The sequence below is a fragment of the Lepisma saccharinum genome, chromosome 12 (assembly GCF_977018435.1).
Source record: "Lepisma saccharinum chromosome 12, izLepSacc3.1, whole genome shotgun sequence".
Taxonomy (NCBI): Eukaryota; Metazoa; Arthropoda; class Insecta; order Zygentoma; family Lepismatidae; genus Lepisma; species Lepisma saccharinum.
This window is the reverse complement of record NC_139240.1, coordinates 32065272-32086907: the sequence shown is the minus strand read 5'-3', so window position 1 is coordinate 32086907 and position 21636 is coordinate 32065272. Positions and strand designations below refer to the sequence as shown.

The window sequence follows — 21636 nt, the reverse complement described above, 5'->3', positions numbered from 1 at the left end:
ATAGAACTTCTTTCAAGAAGTGGCTGAAAGGACCCGACGCCTAAGTGGGCACAAGGGAAAAGAAGAAGAAGAGGGATGGGAATTGGATTTATTTAAGATTCCTGTACCTTTAACAACTCTGGCCTCCACCCGCAAATGCAGACGCTGTGGCTGCTGCTTAGGTGCAAAAGTTGACTAGACATACAAATAAAATTAATCCAAAGTTATATAGCGAATAATAGTTACTTCCATAATAATATCATGAAATGTGGAGAACCAAATTACTTATCAAGCATTTTCTGTTATTTGTCTATCCTACTGGGAGCGAAAATCTTTTGCCCTTGCTGGTGAACTCGGTTCCTGCAAATTCAAGACGGCATTTTCTAATTTTCATTTCTATTTGGGCCGACAACTCCGTGGTGGAGTGGTTAGCAGGTTACGCTACGGAGCAGAATGTCCCGTGTTCGAATTTCGGCCTGAGAATGTGTCTTCTTTGTGATGGTCCTTTCCTCAAGTTAATCTTAACTCATTCTCATCTTCACGATTAGCCAAAAAGTGTCAGAAAAGTGAAGTTAAATGAACGAAGTCAATCAATAATTTCTATTTCGTTATTTTACGCCGCTTTTCTACCTCTTGGGTTAAATGCGACGATGAGATTAAATGATGATCCGAAGGAATAGCGATGCGAGACATGATGCAACCACACCTGTCCAAGGTCCGAACCTTGGACCTCTGGTTTCGTAGTGCGTCAAGCTCATGCTTCGGGAGTGGAATCCTTTGAATGAAAAACTATAAAAGTAGGGTGAAAGAAAACAATATTGCCATGTTTAGGTCTTCTAAAGAAAACTACAGTTATTCAGTAAAACTAATTTTGAAGGACAAAGCCTCCGAATTGTTTTTCCATTCGGTGACGCGTGGTCATCACATCGAGTCCCATCTAGTTTTGAGAGTGGAATTGGCTTACATACTGATTTGAAGCAGCTTCCCAATTGTCCTCACGATGTTGGGCCATCACAGAAATTTTGGAGTTCCTACCAGGGATCGAACCTTGAATCTGTCGTACTAAAGACGAGAGCGCAATATTTTTAGCGCGCGGGAATTTTGTTATTTCTATTGCCATCATATATTCAGTTTTGCACGTACAAAGAAGATTACTTTTAAAAAATTAGATGTGTGCATAAAATATCTTATATATCGTCATCATTCTCCAATGTGTACAGTATGACGCCACAAAGACTCGGGCATGTCCCATTGAATAGTGGTTAAGGGTGTCGCCTTGCACTAAAGGCCGCCGGATTCGATTCTGGTATAAACAATATACATGGGATGCCTATCTTGAACTCATTACCCAAACATTTCATTTTCGCACCGTTGTCATACTTGTGCACCTGATTCCAGCACCTTTTTATATCTAAACTGACGGAAGAGGGTTTTCTCTACTTCTCAATTTTCTTCGAGCAAATTTACAAATCTAAGGAGTAAGGACTAATGACATTGTTCTTGATGTCTCAAAAATCTGACATAAGAGAAAATACATGGATTTTTAAAGACTGTCTAGATATAAGTTCATTCTGCATTTAGATTCCCAAATAATGGCCGTGGATTTCGCGAGTCTATATCCGTAAATTTTTGGTGGCTACAGGAGAAAATAATGTTCTCTTCCAATAAGATATATATATATATATATATATATATATATATATATATATATATATATATATATATGTATATACATACGGTACATATACTTATGTAGGCCTATATGGTATATTAATAGTTTGTTAGTTTTTAATGGTTTGATAGAAATAAAATCTTAAGTTTTGGGCCACCCCGAACTGATCAACCTAGCTACGTCCCTGAGTCGATATAAAGGTCGATTGCATCTGTGTATAACAAGATCTCGCTTTCATGTCCACAGCGATCTCTTATAATACATCATTCTTCCTTTTGATTGTGGAAATACTGTCATACACAAATCTAAGTTAATGAAAATTGCATAAAGCACTTGAAATACCTATCACTCAACCAAACCTACAAGCTTAAGGAATTACTTCGCAGACCCAAAAGGAAGAACCATTAGTGGCCTAACATTACATACCCACTATTAGAATACCTACATACTGGCTATGAAGACTTACTTCATTACATACCTACATTTCCTGAAGTGACATGGGAAAATCTCTGGGATTACTGCCGTTACTGTCATTGTACCGTGGCAAGCTGGCCAAGTTCACCCCAGCATAACACAGTGGATGCTGAGCAAACGTAGGACCTTCCCGACCCAGCAATATTCCAGAGCTGTCAAACTCGTACAGCTCGGAAAACGTCATGTACTATCACATCTAGTATAGGGCCACCAACCCAGAGGCAGGCCCATTGACCTAGGTGGAACTTCCACGACGTCTCCTACCAAACGGTAGGGAAAAAACTTATCGGGAGAGATCCTATAGATTTTCTTGCCATCCGAATAACAAGAATCCATGATATATAGGGTGAAAACTTTTAATTATTTTAAAAAAAGAAGAAAAAACTGCCTTGGTTAGGAACTATGGAAACAAGGCATAATCGTGTTACAGCAAGAATCCAAGTAACTTCAGAAAAATCCTGTGTGTTATATTTTCTTAGCACATAATATAACTAATAGATACAGTAAAATAGCACATAAAGAGAATAACTAGCATTCATTCTGCAATCTAATCTATCAAGCAGTATACAGCAGCGGTGATGGGATTCTATGAGTTCACTAGGCGCCATCTAATTGAAATATGGTTGGCAGGCTTGTTGACCTGTCGGCCACAGGGTTTATCTATTTTACAGACAAACACCTTTGAACATATATAGCATTAATACGAGTCCCTGTTTCGAATGCCGGCCTGGGAATGGGTTTTCTTTGTGACTGTCCCGTCATCTACATCTTCGCGAGTGGCCAAAAGTGTCAGAAAAGCGAAGTAAAATAATCCAAATCAATGTAGCCTTAGTAACATAAACACGCCGGTTCGGTGACCGAGTGTGTCAAGTAGCCGACTTTCGATCTTGCCACCGAAGTTCCCGGGTTGTAATCTCGATCTGAGCATGGGTGTCCTTGTAAGTATATTTTAATTTAATCACATCATCACTAAATTCTCATCACCACTATTAGCCAGAAATTACAGAAAAGCGATTGAAAATTATAAAATTCAAAACTTACGTACTATCCTGCAGCTGCCAGCATCTCTCCACTTTTGAATGGACATCCGGTATTAAAAAACTTTTACCTTAAGTAAGAGTTCAATAGAATTCCTATAAGTGTTGGGCCTTCAAGTTTTGAGTATAGTTTCATAGCTACTGTAACGAGCTTCAACAACGAACAATAACTGTTGCATGTTAAACATTGTTGTGCTGTTTTGTGTTAGGTCACGTTCCCTTACAAACTAATATAGAATGTAAAATAATAAGTTTGTAGTTTTACCTCCCACAAAAATTAGTTCTTTACATCTAATTTTCTCACCTTCATTTATTACATATTTAAAAGAAAATAATAAGCTCATGGGACGCGAGGCTCCTTCGCCCATCCTTTGCTACGCCTCTCTTGTTATCATAATTCCTCCCATTGTCACGATAAACTAAAGGTCAGATATGAGGAGTAAAAATAATAAAGAAAAAACTGAAAACGTATTCTCTGCAGTGGTGTCAAGTATGATTCCCTTTTAATGCACCTTGTAGACTCGTTCTGATCCAAGTAATCGAGGGGTCCCGGGTTCGATACCCGGTGGAGGCACAAGTGGTTCGGATCCCACTTTAAACTGTAGGTCCAGTCCCGATTAGCCTTACTGTGCATAAAGTGGACTTAAAACACCAACTCAATGCAATGTAACGTTCTGATCCAAATTTAAACTGTAGGTCCAGTTGTCAATTAGCCTATCACGAACATACAGTAGACTTCTCGAGCCTGTTAAACGTGTTAATAAAAATACAGAACGAATGAGTCTTGAATATTATTAGGCATAATAGTACATCAAAAAACATGGCACCTTAGATCCGCGCTTCTGCTGCAGCAACTTGCTTTTTGGGAAGCGATGATCACTTTATTCAATGTGATCATCTTCTATTATTATTGCACGTGCCAATAGCACAAACAAGGTGATTTGTACTCATTGTACCGGCATTCAAGAAAAGGTGTGTATACGTAAAAAATCGACCCATTTCTTTGAAGCTTCCTTATACGCTAACGAAATAAGTTTGATTCTGTCCTCTTCATGACGTCATAGCGCGCAGAGTATCATGGGAAAACATTTTGGAAACTCGGGAATGGCCTACCTAATGAAAGCACCTTGCTACTTCCGTATGATCAAGCGTATGAGATTATGTAAGGTTGTAGAAAAGATAGACGTGTAATTAGACTATAATTAGTGCTGACATCTACCCTCGGGTTTGAAAATGTACAATGCAAGTCGAACTATCGTTGAACACTTTAAACGCATCACAGCATTTTTTTTATTTTAATAATCTGCACTGCAGTTGCTCATCGTCGCACGACTGATGAAAACAAGTGCTTGTTTCTTACTTCGTATACTTGTGAACTGTACTGCAAACAACGGGGACTGACCTAAACCGGACGTTCCGGGGGAATCAGTGTTTATGTTTACATTTTTAACATGGTCTATACTGTTAGGACCGTTAGGACTAGAGTACTGCATTGGACCATCTTCGCTCGAAAATACTCGACCGAATCTCCCACGCTCGAGCGTGATACGCTCGAGCGTACCGTAAACGTAGTCGAATGATTGACAACGTCCCATATTTCAACCTAAAACCCATACATCGAAGGAAACCACTATATGCAATTACAATTCTAAATAATAATTCCGTATATTATTGTGTAAGGCTCAAATACAATACAGACGAAAGTATGCAATATCTACAGACCGAAACGTAAAATGGATACACGTGCTGACAGACCTGCCTAAGCAATTGCAAATATCGTATCACAGTGCAACAAATACGTGTGCATCATTGTTCAGTTACCGAAAAAGATAATCATATTCTGCGAAATAATAAAATGCAGTTATAACATTCAATCGAACATAATTTTAATGTGACAATAATCGTAGAAACATAAAATGTCAGCCTTGGTAGTTTCAGCCCATAATCATAATTTAATTTTCAAATATCTCGGTAAGACATACAAAACTGCATTTTATCATGTAGCCTAGATGATGACTATGTTAACTTATTTTTCAATTTCACTTCGTCATTTCCTTCACGATTCATATTTGAGGGCCCACTGCCATAGACAAATTACGGAAATACGTCTACTAACTGGGTTCGGAAGTTCGAGTGTATTTTGCTCGTTCGGTCGTTTTTCGCTCAAGCGGAAGAACTTTCAATTCTGTGTGCCATCTAGCGTTGACCGTGCGAACTATTTGCGGCTCGAGCAAAAAACGCTCATTACAGCACACTAGTTAGGACATAATGGGTGCGTCCCGAAAGTCATAACGAAGCGAACAAATCGAACAAAAGTAACTGGGCTCGTGAACCTGGTGAAACCAGTTATTTTACAGACCTATGGGACGCTCTAGACAAAGGCGCAGGAGCAGCATTTTGTTTACAGAAATTTTCCGCATGGCGTCCAGCGGAAAACATTTCCCTCTGGCAGAAATAAACTCTATTGCGGACACTGTTATTAATTTTAATCACATTTTAAGAACAGTTGAGGCACATTCATCTTTTGCATGTTGCTTCATATCACTCTCTATTAAAATTATAATACAATTCCCGAACTAGTGCCGGTCCCGTGGCGGAGTGGTTAGCACATCGCGCTACAACGCCAGGGGTCCCGGGTTCGAATCCTGGCCTGGGCATTGATGCTTGTGAGTGTCTATTCATCAATTTCATATAATCACTCATCCCCATCTTTGCAAATTAGCCAAAATGGCACAAAAAGCGAAGTAAAATAAAGCAACTCAAACCTAACCAACCAGTTCCCGAACTAGTGCAGTTTGAAGCTATCATGCACGCGCGTTGTCTGCAGGTAGCAGACGATTCTCACAGAACAAACCAGCCTCCTGGCTCGTGCGTTTGGTGAATCTCGTTCTTGCACGAGACGCACGGAAAGCGACTTTTGGGACAGCATAATGAACCTCACGAAACGCACGGAAGCACCAGCACTTATGGGACGGCCAGTTACCATAACTCGTGCGAATTTCGGAACGGGCTCAATATTCATCTGAAGGAAACGAGCACTCGGCTTTGCACTGCACATTAAAATATACTTGTGTTTTGCACAGTAAGTAATGACGTTTTGCTGTCGCTTTCACGGTCAATGCTAGGTTTACGTGGCTGGCAGAAAGTCCTGCCTGCATGCCTATCTAAATGATGACGTCAAGCCAATCAGAGGACGTTTTTGCTTCAGTGACGTGGGACGTGATTTTCAGCAATGTTTGAAGGCTATTTCTCAAGTACCTAAACAAATATCGCCTAGATTTTTTGCACATCTCATTTTCGTGCATTATTCATAAAATGAATGGCTTAAAAACGTTTTTCATGTAGTTGAAATGTTCATTAACATACCAAGTGCATATCAATAAACTTTTTTGTGACACGCCCCCATAAAGGTGTTCATAGGGCATAATTTGTTGCTAAATTTACAACCTCTAAAATCATTTGTACACCCTCTTACATTTAAATCTCCGTACATACCCTCAATATGTTTTCTTTTATTATTATTATTAGTTATTCTGTGAAAAAGGGAATATTAAGTTATAAAGGGATTTTTTGGGAATGCGACAGGAAACTTTTATGTGGGTCAAGAACATCACTGCATATGACCTGAGATCACTGCTCTGTTAAGAAATAGTCTGTGAAGAATTGCAATGTCGCGTCCAAAGAGAATAAGATTAGGGGAGAGAAATAACTCTCTATCCCTACAATGGAAACATTTTAGCAGACGGCTTGAGATGACGTCAGAAATTTTGAAACAAACTGGCCAATGAGGAACAGGCAGGTGGACTGGTGCTGCCGCCGCCGTCTAGGTACCGAACTACGTTGGTTGCCATAGCAACGCAGCAAGCACGCTATATGCAGACGTCTTTCAGATTCAACACTACAGTCAATTGGATATTGAATTTAGTAGTTTCGTGTTGCGCAAAACATTAAAGGACTGAAATATGTTGTTCGATTATTAACATCAATTAATTGTCTATACTTTAAGAAGGATATACTTATCTATTTTGATAATAGTTATCACTAGGGCTAGGATCATTTTCATGACAGAATATTTTTTTAGGGTAAGGGTGATATGTTCCCTGAACATGTAGACATTCATATCATGAAGAAACTAATTAAATTAAGGTGCTTATTAAGGGCATATTTGGCCATTTCTACGTGATAAGCATATTTTGATGAATTTTCGGTCATATTCAGCATATTTTTAAATTTTCAACAAATATAGTCATTTTTGAAGTGGATTCGCTCTTACTCCCATTTTCACTCGAGTTTTTTTCCACTGTAGTAAGATCTTTTGCATTTTTCTTTGAAAATTTAGAGAAAGTATTCATTGTGTATTGCAACTCGGGTCCATAAAGTGAACTAAAAATAGTACATACGTGCAAATATGTCTGCATTTAGATGTTGATGTTTGAAACAGTCCAGTTATAAGGGCATATTTTGTAAAATTTTGGGTCATAAGAGCATATTTTATTTTTTATATTTTGGTGATTTTTAGGTCATAAAAATCCTAGCCCTAGTTATCACTATGATATGAGTAAATTAATTTCTACCCATGAGATCAGTTTTATTATGTATTTTTTTGTTGCTCCCCGAAAAATTGTCTTTTCATAATTTTAGGCACAATTTCGGACACTTCATGCAGCTGCAATAAAATTGTAAACCTATATAAATTCGAAGTCGAGAATGTTCTTGAGAGTGGGGAAAAAGCACAATTAGTGCATGAAACCATGCTCTCCTATCGTTCCTACAAACTAAAACCAGTATTTCCTTATTTACTTGTTTAACAGTAGAAAAGCACAAGTAAATAAACAAATAAAACATATAAATGACAACCATTCAGTACATAGGAGGATTGTCCAAAATGCAGCCTGAGAGTTGCTTCTGGCTTGCTAAAGTTACTTTAGTACTTATGAAACCTCATTATTTTTATTCTGAGGTATTATCTTCGCTGAAAGAAAAATGCAACAAGACCTGCAACCAACTGTTCCATCGGCCTCATTGGCAGTACGCATGAAAATCTTGAAGTACCCTGGTGTATACAGGGGAAAAAAGGTTGTTTCTTCACACTTATAAATATTTTTTAAAGTAATAATAGTATGCACAATGTCTTCAAGATACTGAAAATTGCACTGGCAAAATGTCCATTTTTGGTAACAAGAAATGGAAATTTTTAGCCTGCTACTCATCCTATATGAAGAAAATCTAGTACTCTGGATAATTAATTTGAGCTATAATCATAATTCAGATAGTTACTTATCAACTTCATAGTGTCATTATGAATCAAATTTATTTTTAAAACTTTCCTACTTACCGACTTTTACGTAAAAAATCCCCCTTATTTTGTATTTTGAAAATATTTACGTAGTTAACAAACATTGTTTGGAACATACTGGAACCAAGTTGTAAAACGGTACCATACACTTCCATCTTTGAATGTTAGTTAATCATGTCTGCTGCTGGTCGGGAGGGAAGAGGAGATGCAGCAACACAGGGTGCTCTCTTTCTAACAACACACACAAAAAACGATGGTTGACTACGATATGCATGCAGGAGTAGCGCAGATAAAGAATGCATGAATTTTTCATACATCTTAAAAACATACCTGGTGCTAAATCTCTCTCCCATCCTCACAACCTAAAAGTGTAATCAAGGCCAAACCTGTGCATTAGACCTGACTTCATACCTGGTTGAAGCAGTGGTTCAAATCCTACTAAACTGTAGTTTCAGTCCTGATTAGCATAAGTGGAACTAAAAACACACAAACCATCAATTCAGTTCGCTTACAGGTGTTTCTACTGTTCAATGAAAAAAAATCATCAAAGGAGTAAGTGCCCAAGAATAAATTAATGCAGAAACTGACTTCACCACTATCATGCAACAATAAAGATGTCAAGCAGTCCAAATACATAGACTGGCCATTTTCATTTACAGGCTATTTGCCCACAAGGAGGAGGCTCCCTTTGTTTTAAAAAAAATTACTTTGGTGGCCCCTTCATTACATAAATGAACATAAGAAATTAAATAAATAGCTATGAAAACTTATCGAATGTTACATATTCCTCAGTAAGATTCTGCTAATTCTTACTAAAAGTATGCACGTATTTTACTTGAACATATGCATTGCAGAGACTGCACAAATAATGATTTTGTTATCTTATTTGCATTACATGAACAGTGTACTTACTGTATTATGTCCCCATATTGTGTTACTTTGTATATTCATTAAACAAGTGAAAGGTGTAACAATTCTTTTGTGTAACAAAAAAATCACTAGATTTTTTAATGCAAAAATGATATTTTTTAGATTCTACCATGGTAATGAACATGGGAGTGTCTATATAATACCTAAATAAAAGCAATCATTCCTTCCTCTCCTTTCATTAAGTGAAACAAGTGTAATTCACTAAAAATCATGTAAATTCAGAGTAAAAAAGAGGCCACATGTAGGTTCAAATCTGATGACACCACCATCAAAATGCCAACTCAGGGAAGATCCCCTGCTCACTTTATTAAAACTTATTTTCACATTTCCACATTTTAACAATTATTTCCAGGACATTCTGTAATGGTTCTATTTCTTTTACTTATATTTCGGTAAGTTTTTAATGATACCAACCTTGCGTTCTGAAGTCACTGTGGGATGGTTTCATTGTTAGGCTAAATGCATAAGTTGTTAGGCTTATTAGTATTAGCTCTCTGAGCATAAATAATACATTTGCAGTGTATTTATGCTAAGAGAACCAAACTTGACAACGTAGGCATATCACGTCTGACGTCATAACACAAGGTTGGTATCGCCATCTGCGAGAAGGAAGACCTCTCGGAAATACTTAATCGTTGGCTCCTATTTTTTTAAGAAAAAAATCTTACATGCAGCTACCTGTTGTAGCAAATTGGTGGCTAACAATATGGAAAAATCCAAATAAATATAAGTAGACACTGGAACTCACTTTTCACAACAGCTCTTGAATGTGCACTTTGCATTATGTGCCACTCCTGTTAAAACTTGCTGAAACACATGGAGGTACTTACCCTGAAGCTGTTTTAGTTAGTTTTCACCCCCACCCCCAAATGTAAGTTTTCTATGGAATATCTTGGTAAAGTCAGAAGTGTCTTCACCACAACATGTGAACTATACTGCTAAAAAAAAAAGTCTTCAATATTCGATATGGAGAATTATTTCCACCACCGAGGCGAGCATCTGGGCTATTTTCACCAGATGTTGAGGATCAGAAATTACACAATCAGGTATTGAAAGTATTTATGGAAGAAATTTTAATGCTAACAGCCATAAACCTGAGCTGCGTAAGACTGCAGAATATGGGCTGCTTAGGAGGAACGTGGTTCATAATTTTTTGGTAATGTTTTGTAGTTAGTAATTGGGAAAAGTAAGTTTGAAGGTACGGAAAATTTTATTTCTTTGAAAAAACTAGAAATACCCATGCAGGTTGGGTGCTCTTGGAAGGAAAAAGTGACATGGTGGTGCACATTCCTGCACAAATTTAGTGAAAGCAAAAAATTCCTACGTTGTTAGGTAGCTAGGTTTAGTTCTCTTAGCCTGAATAATAATTTGTCATTGCATTTATGCTAATAAAACCTAACCTTGTAGGCATTCCTCATCGAAATAATTAAAGTAGCTGTGCGTAAACAATATGGACGCGAACGAATAGAGAAATGCATTATTTTAGTAGCAGGAAAAACATTTTTCATTGTGTTTATGCAATTGGAACCAAACCTACCAAGTCTAAGCTAACCTTGTAGGCATTCCTCGTCGAAATAATTAAAGTAGCTTTTCGTAAACAATATGGACGCGAACGAATAGAGAAATGCATTATTTTAGTAGCAGGAAAAACATTTTTCATTGTATTTAAGCTATTGGAACCCAACCTAACCTGTAGGCATTCCTCATCGAAATAATTAAAGTAGCTGTTCGTAAACAATATGGATGCGAACGAATAGAGAAATGCATTGTTTTAGTAGCAGGAAAAACATTTTTCATTGTATTTATGCTATTGGAACCCAACCTAACCTGTAGGCATTCCTCATCGAAATAATTAAAGTAGCTGTGCATAAACAATATGGACGCGAAGGAATAGAGAAATGCATTATTTTAGCAGCAGGAAAAAACATTTTTCATTGTGTTTATGCTATTGGCACCCAACCTAACAGGCCTAACCTAACCTTGTAGGCATTACTCGTCGAAATAAGTAAAGTAGCTGTGCGCAAACAATATGGACGCGAACGAATAGAGAAATGCATTATTTTAGTAGCAGGAAAAACATTTTTCATTGTGTTTATGCTATTGGAACCCAACCTAACAGACCTAACCTTGTAGGCATTCCTCGTCGAAATAAAGTAACTGCGTAAATAATATGGACGCGAACGAATAAGAGAAATGCAATATTTTAGTAGCAGGAAAAACATTTTTCATTGTGTTTATGCTATTGGAACCCAACCTAACAGACCTAACCTTGTAGGCATTCCTCGTCGAAATAAAGTAACTGCGTAAATAATATGGACGCGAACGAATAAGAGAAATGCAATATTTTTGTAGCAGGAAAAACAAAACAAATGACAGCAACTGTGTGTAAACAATATGGACGCGAACGAATGGAGAAATGCATTGCTTTTAGCAGCAGTAAAAACATTTTTTACATGCAATAATATAGGCTAATAGTAATCGGAAAAGTAACACCGGAAAATGGAAGTAGAAGGTACGTAATTTTGTTAATCTATTTAGAGGCAAAAAGCAGCCCATGTTCTGTAGTGAGACCCTGAGCTGCCTAACCTAACAACATTAGCATTCACTGACATAGCAGCAGCAGTCCATATCAGAATACCTGGTGGTATTTTTTCAAACTCCATGAATATAAATGCACACTAACGTAAGTTTGATTCACATCAACAATTATATCCATGTAAAAGACCAAGCCAGGTCATAGATCATACACATGCAGAGTTTTAAAACCTGGTGAAAATAGCCCGAAAGCTAGCTTCACAGCGATGAAGCAAGTCCCTCCATTATAATATATGGTTGTGCTTTTAAATATATTTTCTGTGTTATTTCCACCCCAATATATTCTCCTGTTTAATGCCTACACCTTAGTAAGGAAAAAGAACAAACCAAATAGAATTACTCTCTTAGAATTCATTATTCCATCCATGTATACACTAGAACCACGTATCTTAGCACACTACATGAAACCACAAAGCAGCCACAAATAAACACTAATCAAAACAGATCATCACCATGCTCCCTGCATTTGTGTAGATTCACATAACCACCATAAAAAGTATGCTATTGTCTTCACTCCCTTTTGATGTACATACTATTACTACTAACACTATACACTGTCTGGAAACACAATCTTCAATGAAATCATATATCATCTTTATATAAAAATTTCTTCATTCACTAACACTGTACGGTACGTATAAACAGAATTGACCCCTTTCACCTCAATGGAGATTCACTAACAAGATAAAAATCGACCACACTGAAACATTTTTCAGTATTATTGTTGCAGAAAACAGGCAAGGTATTCTTTTCACAGATAAAGCGAAATGTGTCCTTGCAGTCCAGACTTTCCATTCCATTCAACACCTGTGAATATCTGTAATAAAAAAAACACGAAATTTTAGTATTTTAATAAAAAGAAAAATACATTTACAATCACAGTATATACTATAATATAAATTAAATAACATTTTATATCTCTATGTATTTAGTGAATGACAACCACTCTTTCACAAGCTTGAACTTTAAAAAAATAATAATTTGGGAAATAAAGGCAAAACAAAAATTAAAGATATAGAAAGATTCAAAATAATACCAGCACTTTTAATTTTAGTATAAATATGTGGTCAATTTATCTAAATACCACGTGTGCGTTGTAATGTTTATTTGGTTTCCCATTTCTTTCAATGATAAATTTGGTCTCACTTGTCTGTGCACACACCAAAGCATAGCATCATTTTATTTTCCACCCATGAAAGTATATATATCCCCATCCCCATATCATATATTTGCTTAATTTGTTGTTACATAGGAACTAAAATACACGTGAAGAAGCAACTACACACACAAATACGTACCTCTCTCTTATATAGTATGTATATCCATCGCTTTTTTCCAGCATATTCGGTCAAACATCATTACAAACTGCTTCAAATAATTATCAATCTTCATAGTTTCAATTTTTGACAACATTAACCCGAACTATGATACTGTAGTTCGACGTCAACGGTAGCAGCTCAACGAAACCAGACAATCGTTATTTCAAATTCGAATACACTCACGCGATGCTGCATTCATTTGTTAACAGTAGAGCGCATGTTAGTTCACTGTACCTAAGGTGCGACGTCGCTAGTGTTGCAGACCTCGAGAGATGAAGTGCGCATGCGCGGCGTAATTTCCATTTTTAGGCGGACTCGGCGCTCTTTCCGTGTATACTTTTTGGTCGCGTCGACGAAAATGCAAGATATAATCCAGAAAATTACTACTTAGTGTAAATTACGAAAGAAGGTGTGTTCCAATATTTTAATAATGTGTGAACGTTAAAATTGGACATTTAGAATTACACAAATAATATGTTCATGGCATGTGAAAATCTGTTTCACGTAGGTTACATGTGGGAAAAAAAGCCTTATGTTCAAATTACTAGTCGTTACTGCCTCTTCCTTCGTAATGCTTTTTTTTTAAAAAAAAAAAAAAAGTAGGCACAAATCGGCGTGTTAAAATTTTCTTGAAGTTATTTTTTAAAGTGTAGATAATCAAAATGTTGCTTGACATATCACATAGGAAATGTTAAGGTGTAGAATTCAGCATGTAATTGTTTTAAACTTGCTTCGTTGATGTATTTGACCTATTTTCGGCTGAGACTATTTTCATCATGTGCTGAGAACGGCATGTAGCGCTATTTTCACTAACAAAAGCAATGGAGCGAATTTACCGGAAGTTTCTCCAATTTGTTTGAAATTCGGCATACTCACTAATTTTGGCCTCTTTAATCACGAATCTGCAGTTAAAATTTGGCGCTCACGTGTACAAATTTGAAAATGAGCTAAATTTAGTGGTCCGCAATCGACACAATTGTTCATTGTATACCGGAAAATTTTCTGTTTCAAATACTTAAAAAACGATAGGTAACAGTTCCATACATTGTAGACACATTTCTTCAATTTTACGCAAGATACTACTTACGGAAATGAGTTGCTCCAAGGTTTGCAACGTTCGTCAAGGTATTTTCTTTCATCGGGGAATATATTTGACCAGGAAATCATGTATTTTTCAAGATAAATATCTCAGCGACACACAATTCTCATTGCTTTCATTTGCTTGCCCTACGACAACCAGATGCTGTGTACGTTTGATGACATAAGCCCCTGTCAGTGTTTCAAACCCTTTTTTTTTTTGTTTTACTATGCTTGCCTACCGTAATGGGGCTATCTGTCAGCTACCATGCATAATGGTTTGTGGGGCTATCCGTGTATGGTTCGTGGGGCTCTTCATCAGCTACCCGTGCATAATGTATAATTTCGGTATACTAATTTAACAATACAGGGAATTTCTCCAATTTGTTTGAAATTTCGGATACTTACTAATTTGGGTCTCCTAATCACGAATCTGCACTTAAAATTTGGCGCTCACGTATAGAAATTCCTGAATTATGGCTAGCCCCACGGACCATTGGCGCTAGTCCCACCAACCATTGGCACGTGGTTAGGTTAGGCTAGGTTAGGTTAGGAAACATATTTAAAAAAATTTAGGGTCGTAGTAATATCAGGAATATATATATTTCGTTCTTTAGGTATTCGAAACGGAAAATCTTGCGATAAATAATGAGCAATTGTGCATTGTCGGTTGCGATGACTGACCCTCTTATTTTGCAAGTTTGACATGTTGAGCGCCAAATTTTGGTACTAATTTACTATCCTTCGGACACATTTATTTATTTTTACAGAAGAAACTACTTACCGTAATAAGTTCCTGTAGCATTGTCGAACATCGGGAAGGTGTTTTGTGTGATTTGGGAATGTTTCAGAGTTGAAATTTATGTTGTTCGTTGAAAATTAATTCTCCGACGGAGATAGCGTTTGGCGCGTACATCTTCCGACAACATCACGTTCGTACACCTTCGTACACCATCACCTTCGTACACCGTCGTGACTATCATGACGGGTCGTGATTGTGTTTTGTTGATATGCAGTGTTTCGAACTGTCTGCGTTTGCGACTAGCGTTAGAACGTGAAACGGGAGGTAGAAGAATGACGTTTGCTGGATGTGTGATTAAGTTTGTACCGGGTGTGGAGGATTCCGTGAAGTTTCTGATTTTGGGCCTCGTAATCACGAATCTGCACTTAAAATTTGGCGCTCACGTATAAATTTGCAGTTTATTTGGGGGCAGGTGAATCCGGCCAATTTCTAACATGCCCTTAACAGGGAGTCTATAGAAACAGGCGGGGCCGCGATAGCGGTTGGGGGCGGTAAGTCGATTACCCCAGGGGCGGAGCCCGGAACCGGCGGGAAATTCGGAAATCGAGGATGTGGAAATACGAACTTAATTGAGATTATTTTGCTATTTGCACGTGTGAGCGCCAAATTTTAACTGCTGGCGCTTATTTGGGGGCAGGTGAATCTGGCCAATTTCTAACATGCCCTTAACAGGGAGTCTATAGAAACAGGCGGGTAGCCGGAGCGGAGCGGAGGCGGGGCCGCGATAGCGGTTGGGGGCGGTAAGTCGATTACCCCAGGGGCGGAGCCCGGAACCGGCGGGAAATTCGGAAATCGAGGATGTGGAAATACGAACTTAATTGAGATTATTTTGCTATTTGCACGTGTGAGCGCCAAATTTTAACTGCTGGCGCTTATTTGGGGGCAGGTGAATCTGGCCAATTTCTAACATGCCCTTAACAGGGAGTCTATAGAAACAGGCGGGGCCGCGATAGCGGTTGGGGGCGGTAAGTCGATTACCCCAGGGGCGGAGCCCGGAACCGGCGGGAAATTCGGAAATCGAGGGTGTGGAAATACGAACTTAATTGAGATTATTTTGCTATTTCCACGTGTGAGCGCGAAATTTTAACTGCAGATACGTGATTACGGGGCCAAAATTGGTGAGTATACCGAATTTCAAACAAAATGAAGAAATTCCCGGTATTGTAAAATCGCTCCTTAAAATTTGTTGTCGGGCATTTCTTGGGTTCCGAAGGTTGAAACACTGCATTACAATTGAAAATCGAGAAAAGAGAAGGCCGATGTGTCATCCCGACGCGTCATTATTTACGACGGTATCCGCGCCATATTGTGTGTGAGGCAAACGGAAAGGTAGGAGAAAGAAGTACTCGTAATGTGAAAAATTGCTATTAGTTTGATCAAAGCAACGTCAATAAACCTTCAGGAATGTTCCGCGAGGCAGATACGTAAGTACGAATGTCAAAAATTTGACAAAACACAAGCACGACGCGTGATTATGTAGGAAGGTGTACTCGGCATATTATGTTTGAGGCAAGACGTACTGGTAATGTGAAAAATTGGAATTAATTTCATGAAAACAACGTTAATACACCTTCAGGAATGTTCCGCGAAGCACATACATAAGTAAGAACGTCAAAAATTGACGAAACGAAAAAAATAGGGGTGTCCGAAGGATAGTAAATTTTTACCTTCCCAGTATTGTAAAATCGCTCCATAATTTCCACCGGTAACGAAAACGATAGTAGGTATTTTTCGGTGAAGGTTGAAACACTGCATACCCACAACATGAGTCAAGATGTGCCCGCCATATTGTGTGTTCCGGAAGCGAAGAAAGGAATAAAAAAAAAGCACTCAGAATGTGAGAAATTGCGTTTGTTTTCGTGTAAAAAGCATAATGGCACCTTAAACTATGTTCCGCAATACACAATTGGTAAGTACGAGCCATGCAAAACACAAAATATCCAATTTTAATGTGTCTCCGATCTATGAAACTGGTACCAAACTATATATACACCCCTGATATTGCTATGACCCCAAATTTTAACTATGCTTGCCTAACCTTACCGAGAATGGGGGCTATACGTCAATGGTGTGTGGACGGTCCTACAACCTCAAATTTTAACTATGTTTGCCTGACCTAACCTAACCTTACTGGAATGGTCAGTGGGGCTATCCGTCAATGGTTTTCCTGTAATTGCGACAAATAACCGATAAGAAATCTTATTTTCGTAGCACTTTCGCGGCCAATGTTGCTCATCGAAGACACCATTTTCGTATCCTGCAATTTTACGATCCATGCACTGTTGCTAAACTTGCCTCTAATGAAATCAGTTCGCATTCCACATCCTCTTCTACATCGTGATTGTCACTTTCACTTCCGTCATTTTTGTCCTTGATGCATTTCTCTGTGGGATCGTTTTGGGCAAAACACTGAAATCCATAAGTTTCTTAATTAGCCTCCTCCACACTGCACCTAACGATCTGTCCAACATTCACAACTTTTTTACTGCTCCCTTCCGCCATTCTAACACGATCCGTGCTCTCCAAGTATGAAATCAACACTGTGGCAACGCTGTAGACACAGTAACTGATTGCGAACGTCAATTGTCCATATCAACAAATATGGTTTCCATACTTCTATACGGAGAATGATTGCGAGAATTGATGCTGTTTCCTTGCAATTTCTACACGTGAGTGCCAAATTTTAACTGCACATTCATGATTAGGAGGTCAAAATTAGTAAGTATACTGAATTTCCAACAAATCGGAGATACTTCCAGTATTGTAAATAGCCTCCTTGTCGTGTAATCATGAGTGTACTTGGTGGCGGCTAGGGTGACCAGACACATACTTTCAAAAAAATGAGGACAGAGCATGGCGAAAAAGGAGGCAAAAAAAATGGTAAAATATTTGCCATTACTCATAACTTAATCAATATAAAAAAAATCTAACTAACATTTTGCTCACATATACTTTTGAGGTGATCCCTTTCAATAACTTCCTCTTACCTTTAAGCAAAGAAAGCAATCTCCTAATCTGTTATTTAACAAATGGCAAAGAATATCTACAATTTGAAGCACAGAATTTTACTCCTTTTCTAATTCTTAGATATTATAATGAAATATCCCCACAAGTGAATGCAAATGTAACAAGTAAGATTCGCTTGAACTTATTTCCAAAAACCGAATTAAAATTTTGGATAGTTTAGATTGGGTGGAGAAATATGATTTTAATGCCACGAACATTTCTAGCACTCTTTCAACAGCAGGGGAAAGTAATAGCCACCTTACACTTTATCTAATATTCGTTTCATCCATCCTTTAATACCTTGATATTCTCTTGCAAGATCATTCTTGAATTTACACTTTCGCTTCGATATTTCATGAAAGTATATATTACTTCATAATCAAAATTTTCACTATGCATTTCTGTATCGTGTATGTATAACTCGAAAAGTAACTGGTCGACCTTCGTTGCAGAGTGGTTAGCACACTGTGCCACAACGCCAGCAGTGCCGGATTTGAATCCCGGCATGGGTGTTCTTTGTGAGTGCCTTTTCATCAAAATCATCATATTATCGCTCATCCTCATCTTCACGATTAGCTAAAAGTGGCCGAAAAGCGAAGTAAAATAACTCAATCAATCGAAAAGCAACTGCACAGACTACGTGCGTTCCAGCCATTTCAGAGGACAAGGCAATGAATTAGAATAATACTAATGACCAGGGTGCCGAATTTTGCCTTTTAGTAAAACATAGGCTCTAATGTCTAAAAGTTCGTTTCATGGTGTTTCTAGTCTGAAAATGCATTTTTGTAGTGCCTATTTTGCTTTATCATGACAAAAAATGGGTCTTCTGCAATTTTTCCATATTTCAGCTTTTTTTATGTTCCTTTGGCTTTCCCTACATTGAAGGATGGAAGGCTTTGTTTATGTTGTACTGACTGAAATCTGGTATTCGACAGATTTCATGGTCTCAATTGGAACATTGTAGGTAAAATATTTTTTTCTTACAATGGTGCAAATTGTTTTTTCATCAAATGTTTAAATTCGCACAGGTTGTTACCACAAACTTTTTTTGTGAGAATTACTTTAATTGACGATTCCCCGCAAATGTGAATTTCGATCAAAAGAGTATTAATAGTTTGTTAGCCCACTTTTATGTATAAACTAAAGTGCTAGTACAATACAGTATAACTGTGCATTGTGAAAAGAAAATTGAAATAAGTTCACATTCATTGTCTGTTTTAATGTGTTTTTTTTAAATTTTAGGGTGCCTATTTTCGTACCTTTTCTAAATTTATAGTGTCTTTTTAAGTGCCTTTTTCATCATTTTGGTGCCTATTTCAGAGGTTTTTAGTACCTATAAATCCGCACCCTGCTAATGACTCAGTTGGGAAAGTGATCGTGTTCAGCTCCCAGATGCTAGGTGAGCATTGCTCGAATACTTAATGCACCCCAAGTGATATGCCTTAAAAATGATGATTGTTATGTGTGGAAGCATTCTCTATGCACACATTTGCTATGGTCGATGCTATACTCTATCCAAAAAAAGGACATTTACCGTTTTCTAAAAAATCCACCTGGACAGACACCTAAAAAGGAGGACATGTCTGGATAGAAGAGGACGTCTGGTCACCCTAGTGGAGGCACATAATGGTTCAGATCCCACTCAACTGTAGACCTAGTTTGGATTAGCTTATATGTGCATAAAGTGGACTTAAAAAGAAAAAGAGCTCAAAGCCAAACCTATCAGCTCATCCTTTCCTTTACGATTAGCTAACTAAAGTAGAACAGATTTGTTTCTAATTAATGTGCACACATATTAGATGTTTAAAATATTCACTAAATTTCTGTTATGACTGTTACGTTAAAGGATGTATGTGTCATATACAAGTGGACACTATTCCTAAACTGGTGGCAAAGTAACACCCACATTATCCTTGTCCAATTTTGATCCTTTGTAGTAATGCACTAAAGTTTCTTGTTTTTCTAATTTCAGGTTAATATTTAGTAAGGAAGAATAAAAGGTCAAAATGAGGGCCATTGCTATTGATGAGGATAACAGTTTTATTTTTGATCAAGAGTTGACATCTTCCCATTATAAATTCTACATGCAACACAAGGAGGCATTCAGCAGAATGTGGAAAGACCAGGTAAAAGTTCAGTATTAGCAGTCATATTACAAAACAGCACTTTTTCTTTTGTGTCTAGTTTTCGCTAGGTTTAGCAGCTCGACGACCGTTAAATATAATTTTGGGTAACTGTTCCGATTGTGTTATGATTTTTCAAATTCTCCTAACAGAAAGACTAATTATCGTAGAATTTTGACAATCTTGTCACACGAAATTTGAATCTTACTAAAAGTAATGAGCACTGTTTGGATTTCGAAAGAAGTTATTTGGGTCATTCCATGCCAAACCATCCAATGGTGGCTGCATGACCATTTTAGAAAAAAAATCATTTTTAGTACATAGGTTTGTACATGTTTCTAGATATCAAAACCAGTGTTCAAAACAAAATATTGTCTTTAGTTCTCCTGGGGCAGCCATTTTTTCCAACATGGCGCATGGCTTTTTTTGCTCATGTAGCAGTATTAAAATCTTATGTTACTATATTTTCTGAGCCTTTATTTAACCCAAATTTAAAAAATAAAAATAAAAGACTTCATTATTCTAAGTATGGAATGTAATTTAACATTACTTTGCAATGTCAGAAATTAGGTGACATATGTTACCTCATATTGACCAAAACGAGTTGAATCTAAAAGTTGAGATTTTTACTGTGAGTTAGGTTCATGAAGGGCTTCCTATGTGCCAAATTTCCGAATTTTTAAAGGGGACCCATCTGAGATATTTAACCCCGAAAACTGTCAAAATTCAATGAACGGCCATGTTTGAGCCCATGCTATAAAAAGGGGTGCATTTCTAGGCACTGATATTTTATTTACAGACATCCTGCAGGTAGGCCTACACATGAAAAAAAATCAAGCCTTAGACTAAACTCCTTCATTAAATCGGGCTTAAAAATGCAATTTTTTAACTATTGCTACCCCATTTTCACCATAATTTTCGTAGTTACGATGCAATTTCAAGCAAAACATACCTGAATATCATAGGAAGTATACTTCATTAGCTACAAAGTGAATTTTGTTTCAGGTCTCTAGCTTTAATGGTTTTTTAGATATTAAGGTTTCTGTATACTGCTACATGAGCAAAAAAAGCCATGCGCCATGTTGGAAAAATGGCTGCCCCAGGAGAAGAACATTAGTTTTGATATCTCGAAACATGTACAAAGGTATGTACTAAAAATAAAATTTTTCTAAAATGGTCATGCAACCATTTATTAAAAAATTGTTTGATTTGACATGGAATGACCCATTTATGTTGGGAAAAAAACAACTTAAAAATTACCTTACGCAAGCATGCTTGCGCTCTCCCCAAGGACAATGCATTCTCCATTGATAGAAGCGACAGCAA

At 37.4% G+C, this 21636-nt stretch overlaps 1 protein-coding gene across 1 annotated transcript in view; it reads left to right on the top strand.

The window, feature by feature from the left end:
• Positions 1 to 6807: 6807 nt before the first annotated feature.
• The window catches only part of LOC145995962 (uncharacterized), a 134448-nt gene continuing 119619 nt past the window's right edge, over positions 6808 to 21636 (top strand). The window contains exons 1-3 of the mRNA XM_083132036.1: positions 6808 to 6840; positions 13654 to 13711; positions 20160 to 20313. Of these exons, the coding sequence (XP_082988162.1) occupies positions 20194 to 20313 (120 nt within the window). The 5' untranslated portion in view covers positions 6808 to 6840; positions 13654 to 13711; positions 20160 to 20193. The remainder of the gene's footprint in view (positions 6841 to 13653; positions 13712 to 20159; positions 20314 to 21636) is intronic.